Source organism: Stegostoma tigrinum, chromosome 3 (genome assembly GCF_030684315.1).
Source record: "Stegostoma tigrinum isolate sSteTig4 chromosome 3, sSteTig4.hap1, whole genome shotgun sequence".
Taxonomy (NCBI): Eukaryota; Metazoa; Chordata; class Chondrichthyes; order Orectolobiformes; family Stegostomatidae; genus Stegostoma; species Stegostoma tigrinum.
Window position 1 is genome coordinate 30,860,060 of NC_081356.1, and position 12,345 is coordinate 30,872,404.

The 12,345-nt window shown below is 45.7% G+C and overlaps 1 protein-coding gene across 1 annotated transcript in view; it reads left to right on the plus strand.

The window, feature by feature from the left end:
• Nucleotides 1–12,345, plus strand: part of musk (muscle, skeletal, receptor tyrosine kinase) — a 183,997-nt gene that overhangs the window by 78,054 nt on the left and 93,598 nt on the right. Inside the window, exons 8-9 of the mRNA XM_048525285.2 lie at nt 9,438–9,444; nt 11,509–11,772. Coding sequence (XP_048381242.1) covers nt 9,438–9,444; nt 11,509–11,772 — 271 coding nt within the window. The remainder of the gene's footprint in view (nt 1–9,437; nt 9,445–11,508; nt 11,773–12,345) is intronic.

The window sequence follows — 12,345 nt, forward strand, 5'->3', positions numbered from 1 at the left end:
TCTATTACAGCAGACCTTGTGGCACCCTATAATGGGGCAGCAAACTTTATCATATAACACATGATAACCAATATAACAGTCCTCCCAGCCTGTCACTGCCTTCACCCTCAGCTCTCCACCCGGTTTTTTCAAATGTTTCTCAAAAATAGCTGAACTGGCACCATCTTGATGGAGCTCCCTGCACTGACAGACCTGGCACTGCAATCAGGTGAAATCTCATCTGCTGCCCTTAACTGGACAAGGAACCTATCTCTGTGCTCATTAATTAAAGCCTCAGCCTTGAGAGAATCCTAACTTCAGTCAGTCTTGCCCCAAGCTTCTGCACTGAAAAGAAACCCAGCTCCTGTTGCCCACCTCCTGGTGAAAACTCAGCCCAAGAAGTCTAGAAGTTCTAGATTTGTCCTGCTGTTTGACATGATAACAGAGCGTGGTTTCCCATGGAAGTCACCACAGGTGCCATCCTAAGGTGTGAGGTCACGCTTAGTAAGTTCTCGAGGTGAGCTACCATCCTCCTTATAAGAAAGCACCAGCATTGTCTCTTTCCAACAAACTTCTAGGTCAGCCTGGCACCATTCCACCTTGAAGCAGAAGGTCTGAGATAACACAGTGTGGAACTGGATGAACACAGCAGGCCAAGCAGCATCTTAGGAGCACAAAAGCTGATGTTTTGGGCCTAAGCCCTTTATCTGAAAAGACCCTTAGCCACAGACTAATTCCACAAAGTGAGAGGTGTGCACCCTCTCTGCAAGCCAACTGTTCCCTCCTGGGAACTCACCGACTCCCTCCTTCAATCTGGATGTTTTTATTAAAATTGATGCAGGTGTCACCAGAGAGACCAACATTTATTGCCCATCTCAAATTGGAGAAGGGGCAGTGTCACTGGACATTGATTCCAGTGAGTTATATAATTATAAGTTTATTAAGGGATTGGATACTTTGGAGGCAGGAAGCATGTTTCCGCTGATGGGGGAGTCCAGAACCAGAGAACACATTTTAAAAATAAGGGTGGGCCATTTAGAACAGAGGAGAAACTTCTTCACCCAGAAAGTGGTGGATATATGGAATGCTCTGCCCCAGAAGACAGTGGAGGCCAAGTCTCTGGATACTTTCAAAAAAGAGATGGTTAGAGCTCTTAAAGATAGTGGAATCAAGGGTTATGGGGATAAGACAGGAACAGGATACTGATTGTGGATGATCAGCATGATCACAATGAATGGTGGTGCTGGCTCGAAGGGCCGAATGGCCTACTTCTGCACCTATTGTCTATTGCCTATTGTCTATTGTCTCAGAAGGCTGATATTGGATTCCTTAAAATGCACTCAACCACAGCAACTCCCACCTCAGGTCTGAACAGGGGCGTCAGGTCAGTTCAATACCCATCTAATGGAGTTTCCCACTCTCCTCCAAATGAGAATTCTTCATGAAAACCTCGGCCAGTTCAAGAATTGAAACAATGCTGTTAGTGTTCTTCTATGTTGTAAACCAGCTACCCAGACAGCTTAGCTAACTGAGATCATGCGAACTGCAGATGCTGGAGAATCCGAGATAACAAAGTGTGGAACTGGATGAACACAGCAGGCCAAGCAGCATCTTAGGAGCACAAAAGGTGACATTTCGGGCCTAGACCCGATGAAGGGTCTAGGCCCGAAACATCAGCTTTTGTGCTCCTAAGATGCTGCTTGGCCTGCTGAGTTCATCCAGCTCCACACTTTGTTAACTAAGCTAACTGATCCACCTTCTCTCCCATGAACAGCTCATTTCCTTAAGTTTTGTGATTAAAATGAACATTCACAATAATAATTTACATTTGTGTAGCACCCTTCAGATTCATAAACATCACAAGGTGCTTCACAGACTCATTTTAAAACTAGATTTGACACCGAGCCGCACAAGGAGATGTTAGGCCAGGTGACCAGGAGCTGGCGAATGGGGTATGCTTAGGTGTGTATTGGAGCAGGGAAGCAAGGTAGGAGTGGAGAGGTGTAAGGAGATAACTCAAGGCCTCAAAAACTGAAGATCATCAGTAAGCAGCTAAAATCAAGGGAGGCTCCAGAGACTAGAATTAGAACAAGCTTTGGCAGTTGCAAAGTTGAAAATTGGAGAGTAAGAGAAGGATGAAACCATAAAGGGATTTGAACGCAAGGATGAGAATTTTCAAGTTGCAATGTTGCTTGACCAGGAACCAGTGGAGGTCAACAAGTGATCAGTAAACTGATCTTGGGAGTACTGGTGGAAACAGAACACTCGACAATGTTTTCGCCTTTAGCATTACCCCTCTGCTGGCAGGGGTCAACATTGACAGGATGTGAATTATTCAGTGTCAAGCCAATTTGTTTTTACCTTGTCAGACTGGTAAATAGTTGGAGCAGTTCATTGCAAGCCAACGAAATGCTTTGTTTACCCAAGTGAGCAGCTTGACTGGATAGTAGAGATCCAAATGGAAACACTGGAGGCCCTGGCACCAAGTCTGCTCATGGTAAAGGGCTGTCTGCAGCCAGACATAACAACGGTTATTTCTTTTTCCTCCTTTGTGTTTGATCTCTGCGTTTTGTGCTACTTCAGCTCTTACAGCAGTTGAACTGCTCACAGATGCCATTGCAAACAGATGCAGTGAAATCTTTTGTGTTGGCAGCTGTCAGGTCTGTTTAAGGGATTGTGGACTCGAAAGGAAGAGAATTTAATACCAGCCTTACAATGACCTTAACCCATGATATTGTTGTAGTCTATTCAAAACCCTGTAAAATTCTACTGAATTTTATCTTTAAGTGTCAGTGAAACAATGTCCTGTGTTGTCTTAACAGCACAGAGATTTATATTAATTCCATTTCAATATTGATGGAACTTGCTGCAGCAATTAAAATACAGTTACTGTACTTTGGCACACTTTCACATCAGGCTTAAAGCACAAAAATAGTCCATTTGGCCCATTAGGTTCTATGCTTTCTCTTCGCACTCTACTTAATATCAATAAATTGACCCAGTCCTCGGATTGCTTTCTCCCTCATGTGTTGATAAAGTTACCTACTCTGCTCATGCTCTCCCATTGGCCTCATCCCAATATGTAAATCATCTCACTATATTCTTCTTCCCTGCTGATTGGGAAATTACTTAACCAATTGGGTGATTCTTGACCATCAGTCAAAGAAAGTCCTTCTTTCCTCATCCGTAATGTTTTTATTCCCAATAAACAAATGTGTTTGAAGATAAATGCTTCATTAAAACACAAACCTTTAGCATGCCCCTGTGTTACTTGCACCTGAGTCCTGGAGATTAACCTTAGAAATTCTACAGTATAGGAGCTGGCCGTTCAACCCATCGAGTCATCAATCCTCTGAAGAGCATTCCATCCCTGTAACCGTTCGTTTTCCACGGCTAATCCACCCAGCCTGCACATCCCTGGATACTATGGGTAATTTAGCCTGGCCAATCCACCTAACCTGCACATCTTTGGACTGTGGGAGGAAGCTGGAGCACCAGGAGAAAACCCACATAGGCACAGGAGAACGTGCAAACCCACATAGACAGTCACCTGAAGGTGGAATGGAGTCCAGGTCTCTGGCATTGTGAGGCAGAGGTGTTAACCACTGAGCCACCAGGCCACTCCAAATCACCCCTGATTGGATAAAAATTACCCAATTATCTTCTGATGTCTTCTGATTTAGTGATTCCTGGATAAGTGCCTCCTGTCACAAACCCGCACATGAATCCAATAGCAAAGAAAATCTTGGGAGGAACTAGTCCTCCTTTTGCAGCAGTCAGTTGCTGTGTTCTGTGACTTAAACATCCAGCAGCATAGCTGGACACTCTGACAGCTCCCATAGTGGGTAGGTATGTGGGGTAAGTATAAAGTTAGGGGAGTAGTTGGTTAGTTAGCGTGCCAGTTCAATGAGAGGTTGAGTACACCAGGTCAGTGTTCTGGGTATTGTGCCACATGGATGAAGTCAGCAGTGTACCAGGTGGGTGAGATCAGTAGTATGCCAGGTGGGTAGGGAGCCAGGTGGGCAGGCCGCAAGATGATGTTGTGCCTGGCAGATGGGAGGGATTATAGAGTCTGGAGGGGCTTTCAGACCAGTGTTAAGGGATGGGGGCATTGACGTAGTCTGGTCAGACAGGTCTGGTCAGGAGTTGTTTGTCAGAGGGCAGGTGGTGTAAGAAATAGCCAGAGATATAGTCAAAGGAGACGTGTCAGCAGCAAGTTGGGGGTCAGTTTGATAGTTACCCAGAAATTAGAATAGTTTATAATCGTCCATCATTTCCACAGTAAATATGAAGTTTTACTGAGTCAGGAGCTTCCAGAGTTTCTGATTTTAAAGGGCTTTCCTGGAGGTTTCTACATGCTAGGGAATTGCCCATCGGAACTTTCAATTCCGTGGACAATTCCAACAAAGTGAGTTCGTTGGTCTCAATGCCCAACTCTAATATAAGCGATACCAACAGCTTTCTGGTCATCACTATACCTGGGCCATTAATTTCTGCAGGGTTGACAATTTTGACTTACCTTTCCCTTAAAGGTATTTGTACGATTCACTTAAATCACTTCCAGTAGCAAATACCAAATTCTCATTTCAGAAGAAGGGTCCTGACCTGAAACATCAACTTGCCTCCTCTTCTGATGCTGCCTGACCCTCTGTGTTCTTCCAGTTCCACACTGTGTTATCTCTGACTCCAGAATCTGCAGTTCTTGCCATCTCCAAATTCTCATTGCTCTCTGAGTGTGATGTTTATCTTGTATCTCCTATTGAATCTATGAGTGACTATCCTACATTCACAGCTGAGTAGTTTTGGACTCTCCACAAGTGTAATCATTGGGCTGGATTTAATGCTTTCTTACTGGTGAGCTTGAAGGTGGAGGCACATTAAACCCTGTAGACAACCTATTTGCCATCTACCCTCCTGCTCAAGCACCCCCCCCCCCACAACTGCAGTTGGTACCAGTGATGGCTTTGGTGCCATTTTAGATGCTTCAGACAGCAACGAATTTCTGTTGAAATTAATCATGGTAGAAGAAGCTCCTGTCTAACGACCTGCCCAGCAAGTTTGTCTGTGTGGGACGATGATGGGCTGCTGTTATTTCATTGGCCCTCTGTATTGTTGGAGGCATCTCCAAGATGGGAATCTCCCCCCACCACCCCAACCACTGCACTCAGCTAGGTTGCTATATACTCATGTCTTTTCAAACCCCAAATCACAGCCCCTCCTCACAGACCCAGAAATGCTTAAAAGTTTCCAATCATTGCATTAACCTTCACATCACCTTTCATCAAAGGGTGGTACAGTGCCTCAGTCATGAGGACTGCCGCCTCACAGCACCAGGGACCCAGGTTCGATTCCACCCTGGGACAACTGTCTGTGCGGAGTTTGTAAATTCTCCCTGTGTCTGCATGGGTTTCCTTCAGGTGCTCCGGTTTCCTCCTGCAGTCCAAAGATGTGCAGGCTAAGTGCACTGGCTATGCTAAATTGCTCACAGTGTCCAGGGATGTGCAGGCTAGGTGGGTTAGCCCCTGGAAAGCACAGCTACAGGGAAAGGATAGAGGGGTGGGTCTGGATGGGATGCTCTTCCAAAAGTCGGTATGGACTCAATGGGATGAATGGCCTGTTTCCACACTGTAGGGATTTTATAATCACCCAAGTGCAGTACTCGCATTGGCCACCATTCCCGCTACTTCTATCAGTTATTTGAACAGCATGTTGAACAAGAAATTTCACGTTGCTGCTATGACGTAGTTACACAAGGGGCATTTACGACTAATTTGGGATTTTGCAACTAATCCAAAAAGCTGCCTGCAGCACAGACGAGTAATGTTATGTAGGAATTTCAGTGCCAGTGTGAGGCTGGGTACAGAGGCTTTACATCTCAACAATTGTATGACCTAACCCAACACCATTGCTCCTTCGATTTTTTATAAGAGGCAGAGAAACAGACCATATTTAACATTCCTGCACTTGACAAACTGAAACAAATGTTTTCTGTTAGATGTGAATCAGGGGCTGGGAGGCACACGCTAAATAATCCTGAGTGTCCTAGTGATTGCAGTGATGACCAATTTAAAAAATTGAGCTTGTCACATGGTTTAATTACCTTTGTTAGACGTGACGTACAATCACATGCAGGAACCCCTTCTCTGCAGACAAAAGGGATGCAGCTCTTTTTGAATGATCTGGGAGTATGGGGAATCGACAATTTCCTATTTCTTTCTCTACGGCAGCCAAACAAGAGTCAACTTGTCAACCAATCAGTGCCCCTTTGCTCTTGCAGTGTCAATTGTTGTGATTGTTTGACACTTGGCATTTTCATGTCCGTCCTGGTGAGTGGAAACTAAAAGATTTCAGCAACGTGTCTTTCCTTTCAAGCTCTACCAAGCTGCGATTTTCTTCTGTGATAATAGGAACTGCAGATGCTGGAGAATCCAAGATAATAAAATGTGAGGCTGGATGAACACAGCAGGCCCAGCAGCATCTCAGGAGCTCTCTGATGAAGGGTCTAGGCCCGAAACGTCAGCTTTTGTGCTCCTGGGATGCTGCTGGGCCTGCTGTGTTCATCCAGCCTCACATTTTATTATCTGCGATTTTCTTCTGTCAAGTCTCCCCTTGAGCTTTAAAATCCTGGCAGCTTCTCTGGGATACGTTCAGCAAATTATCAGACAGTAAACGCACGGGATAAACACAACCACGAGGCGAAGAAAAATATCCTTTCTGAAAACTTATTCACGAACCGGAAGCAGAGAGATGGAGTGGTGCATGACTTTTTGATTGCCACCTCTCAGAATTCTCAGCTGGGCAACAGATGCAGTTAATTGGTGGGGGGGGGGGGATTAAACAGAAAAGAAGCTTTTAATATAAACACAGAGGCCTCTGAGAATCTCTAATACCCAGTCATAAATCTGAACAGAGTTCATTCTTTGAATCCAAAGTCAGATTTTTTTTAATGTGGTGAGATAGCTGGAACATTATTTTCATGGAATCTCTCTACGGCAGGTCCATGGTTTTCAGGAAGGTTATTTTTCTTCACCACATCATTCTCTGTATCCCACGTGTATACTGCCCGATATTTGCTGAACCTATGCCACAGAGGCTGCCATGTATTTAAAACAACAAATTAAGCGAAGATTTGTTAAAGGAAATCGTCACTTGGTGGAACCTGAATCTTGCTGAAAGGGGAGACGCAGTGTCCTCCCAGGCTACTGTGTGAAATCATAGTGGGTCTGATTTTACTGCGCTAAGTGGCATGCGCCTGATATAGCTGACCATATTAATCTCCCCTTCCCCCACTGCATCCCAAAACCAGCCAAGTTCTTCCCCTCCCCTCACTGCATCGCAAAACCAGCCCAGTTCTTCCCCTCCCCCCACTGCATCGCAAAACCGGCCCAGTTCTTCCCCTTCACCCCACCACATCCCAAAACCAGCCCAGTTCTTCCCCTTCCCCCCACCGCATCCCAAAACCAGCCCAGTTCTTCCCCTTCCCCCCACCGCATCCCAAAACCAGCCCAGTTCTTCCCCTCCCCTCACTGCATCACAAAACCAGCCCAGTTCTTCCCCTTGCCCCCACCACATCACAAAACCAGCCCAGCCTGTCTCCACTTCCCCAACCTGTTCTTCTCACCCAACCCTTCCTCCCACCCCAATCCGCACCTCCATTTCCTACCTACCACCCCATCCCACCTCCTTGACCTGTCCGTTTTCCCTGGACTGACCTATCCCCTCCCTACCTCCCCACCTATACTCTCCTCTCCACCTATCTTCTTTTCTCTCCATCTTCAGTCTGCCTCCCCCTCTCTCCCTATTTATTCCAGAACCCTCACCCCATCCCCCTCTCTGATGAAGGGTCTAGGCCCGAAACATCAGCTTTTGTGCTCCTGAGATGCTGCTTGGCCTGCTGTGTTCATCCAGCTCCACACTTTGTCATATTAAGAGCCGCCGCTCGTGGTGTTACTGAAATGATTGTTTGATTGGTGTGGAAGCTATTGGAAGTCTGAAATTTCAACACTACCCTGTACTTAATTTGAGAAAAAATGAAAGAACTGCGGGTGCTGTACGTCTGGAACAAAAACAAAGTTGCTAGAAAAGCTCAGCAAGTCTAGCAGCATCAGAGTTAACATTTCAGGCCCGGTGCCCCTTCCACGGGACTCAGTTCTGTATTTAATTTGCTTTCCTTTGTAATGTTCCCTAACAGTTTAAACTGTTGCACTTGATCTAACATTTCTTAGATGAAAAGAGCTGGGTAAATGATCTGTAATCAATAAAGTTAACTAATAACCATAAGATACAAGAGTGGAGGGGAAACCCAGTTCTTACAGCCTTGACCAAGAATAATCAGTTAAAGCAAGTCAGGTGAAGGGAAGATTGCCTGGTGACAGATCAGAGACTTGAGCATCTGGTAAATCCTGTTGAGGATCCCCATCGACAGATTTATTCATTTAGTCAGCCCTGAGAGGTGTACTTTAAAAACTTTAATCTGTATCTTGAAACTACCTCATTGATTTCGAAAACACCCAGGAAAATATCCAGAGATAATGGGAACTGCATATGCTGGAGAATCCAAGATAACAAAGTGTGGAGCTGGATGAACATAGCAGGCCAAGCAGCATCTCAGGAGCACAAAAGCTGACGTTTCGGGCCTAGACCCTTCGGCCCGAAACATCAGCTTTTGTGCTCCTGAGATGCTGCTTGGCCTGCTGTGTTCATCCAGGAAAATACCCAGTTCTGTTTGGTTTCAAATGCAGCAACCAATCTGAAATACGTTAAATTCCGATGAGAATTGGTGTTTCTAGCCTTATACCTCGATTCTGTCGCCAGGCAGGGCTTTCCTGTGATGTCTGTTTTACAATTGTTTGCATGTTTAACGATTTGTTAAGGCATTGCACATCCTCTTCTGTCTGTCAAGACCTCAGCAACGTTGATGCTTAGTTAAGGGTCTGGTTTCCGGCACACCTGTCTGACGACAGCTCGGGCCCCTCCACACTTGGTCTTGAGGATTCAACGCAGTGAAAAACTCTGTCAGAAATAATCACTTTACAGTCTATGAGCAACCCCCTCCCCACCCTCCGCTCTCTCTCACACACACACACACACACACACACACACACTCACATGGCACAGCTGTCACAGCTCTCCCTTAGTCTCAAGTGTACACTAGAGGATATATGCACGTTCACACCGACAAAACACACAAGAGGTTGGGGGCAGTCTAACAGGGTTCTCCAATACATTATGGCATTGGGGTACAGTCTAACGAACACTGCTCAGAGACATACAGGAAAAGCCGAGTTGCAGCCAACCACAGCTTCCTCACATTCAGGAACGGGATTGGGGAGCAGTTCCACACCATTCTCACACACGCTGTCTCACACTGATGGACAAAAACCTAACTTTGTTCTGTTTTCTCTTTCTCTCTGATTCATTGTACCCGACCTCCAACGGAACCTGCTATTTCCCCATAGAATGGAGGTAAGAGATTTGAATTATTCTGAAAGGTTCATTTTAACGTTCTTGTATCATTTCACTCCAAATGCCGTCTTTGTCAAAGGATAAAAAAAATCTGGAAGGCGCCTGTGTTTTTGAAATCACGAAACAAGAGATAAAATCTTATCCACCCAGATGCAGTAAAAAGTTAAGATATTGCTGAGTAGTTGCCCGCCCAGCCTCCCCTATTAAATGGGTTCACCTTCGAGACAAATCTTTCTGTCGGCCTCATGGCGCTTGGCGTTTTCCAGAGTTGGCCGCAGTAAAATAAATAGTATCTTAAGGGGGAATTAAATCAGGGAGTTGTGCTTTGAGGAAGCGGTCAGATTTTTTTTTGTACGTTCTCCTTGTTTTTGTTCCACATTGGGAACAAAGGATACAGCCAGGGCGGGAGGTTGCTGACACAGTTTACAACTTTTAACAGCCGGCATGAATTCTTTTCCTCCCATAGCGTAGCTTTGATGTAAAAAAACATCAAGAGTTTGCATGTGGGTGTTTGTATCGTACGATTGAGGATTGAACAAGGGTAAACTTCGGGAACAAATTGCTGCCGGATGCTGGAATCTGTACTGAAAGCAAGAAAAAAATAAGGTGGTAGAAGTCACAGCGGATCAGGCAGCATCCGTGGAGAGGCAGAGAGGCAAAGCTAACGGTAAGTCTGGATGACTCTTCATCAGAGCAGGCTTGAAGTGTGGATCCCAGTGGGACTGTCTGTCCTTCCCAGTCTGGCAGTTAGACACACCATTGTTCTGCTATTCTCACATTCCGACCACTTCATCTGCACCTTTCTCCCCCAGCATTTCAACCCACCACCACACCCCCACAATGGAATAAATGCTGCCCCCTCCGCACTTTGTTTCAGCTCTGATGAAGAGTCACCTAGACTCAAAGTGTTAGCTTTCTTCACCTACTTCACCCCAAGCAATTTTTATTGCTCAACCATTGATTTATTATCTCCAACTGCTGTTGGCCTGGTATTCTTTCTATAACCCTCCCTGTGCCTCGCTACCTCTCTCTCTTCTCTATTAAGATGCTAGTTGAAACAACCTCTTTGAGCAAGCTTTTGCCTTAATATTAACTTATGATAGGCTTGCAGACAATGAAAACCTGCTGGAGTTCTGTAGAGGGTGTGTGGTCTGTGCCACCAGCTACACTCACTTTTCCAACCAACTATCCTCCCAGCCTAATGGTTAACAACTCCTTTGTCTCTCCAAGTGTCCTAGTCTCTCTTCGGGCTCTATCCTATCGTTTACCCCCTGCCCAACCCGCTTCCCTATTTTCTGCAGATAAACTGACGTTTTCTCGGCCACCATCAGTTGTGATGAAAGGTCACTGGACCCGAAACATTACCTCTGTTTTCTCCTCCATAGATGCTGCCAGAGCTGCTGAGCTTTTCCAGCAACTTTGCTTTTGTCCCTGATTTACAGCATCCGCTGTTCTTTTGGTTTTTACCCTAATTTCTTCAAGCTGATAACCGTACTGCGTAGTCAGCTTTACTGATTGAATGTTTTTATGTATCTCCTAACAATTTCTGCTTCGTCATTTCTCAAATTTACATCAAGTCAAGCTAAGAGAAATTTCAATGATTTTATCTAGGAAAAGTGGATGTATCTGTGAAAGACAGCAGGCATTGATAAGTCATTTTCTGAAGAAGGGTCTAGGCCCGAAACGTCAGCCTTCCTGCTCCTCTGCTGCTGCTTGGCCTGCTGTGCTCATCCAGCTCTACACCTTGTTACCTCAGATTCTCCAGCATCGGCAGTTCCTACTATCTCTAGGCATTGATAAGGCACTTGTTGAAGTTTTAGTTTGTGAGAGATAATGGGAACTGCAGATGCTGGAGAATCCAAGATAATAAAGTGTGAAGCTGGATGAACACAGCAGGCCAAGCAGCATCTCAGGACCACAAAAGCTGACGTTTCGGGCCTAGACCCTACATCAGAGAGGAGGGTGTTTGATAAAATTCAGGGAGGATATTCAATTGCGAGTAGAGCCTCACCTAAGCATTTACTCTCCTTACTTCAAGAAAAGACTTTGCTTTTCTATTTTCAGGTTGTACAGAGGTGACTTGGGCTATTGCAGTACCTATCGCGGTGAGGTATGCAAAGACATACTTGGGAAAGACAAACTCGTTTTCTTCAATTCTTCTTATGCCGATGCAGAGGGGACACAAGAGTCGATGGCCAGGAGTGCATGGACAGAATTGGATGGCGTCAGCTTGCTGTGCAAACCAGCTGCTGAGGCGTTGCTGTGTCACTTCATATACCAGGATTGCAACCCATCTGGTTTGGGGCCTGCACCGAAAGCAGTGTGTCGGTATGTCCACTGTAGGGCTCCTCTCAGCCTGGAAAACTGCAGGGTTCTGAGGAATGAGCTGCATAATTGAATAACTCTTCCAAAGAGCTAGTCTAAACTAAAAGGACTGCATGGCCTCCTTCTGAGCATCAGATTTTACGATCCTAAATAACTTTAGTCAGTATTAAACAAACACCACAGAAGCGGAGGCTTGGGGACCACTTTGCAGAACACCTCTGCTCGGTTCGCAACAAACAACTGCACTTCCCAGTCGCAAACCATTTCCACTCCCCCTCCCATTCTCTAGATGACATGTCCATCATGGGCCTCCTGCAGTGCCACAATGATGCCACCTGAAGGTTGCAGGAACAGCAACTCATATTCCGCTTGGGAACCGTGCAGCCCAATGGTATCAATGTGGACTTCACCAGCTTCAAAATCTCCCCTTCCCCCACCGCATCCCAAAACCAGTCCAGTTCGTCTTCGCCTCCCTAACCTGTTCTTCCTCTCACCTATCCCATCCTCCCACCTCAAGCCGCACCTCCATTTCCTACCTATTAACCTCATCCCACCCCCTTGACCTGTCCGTCGTCC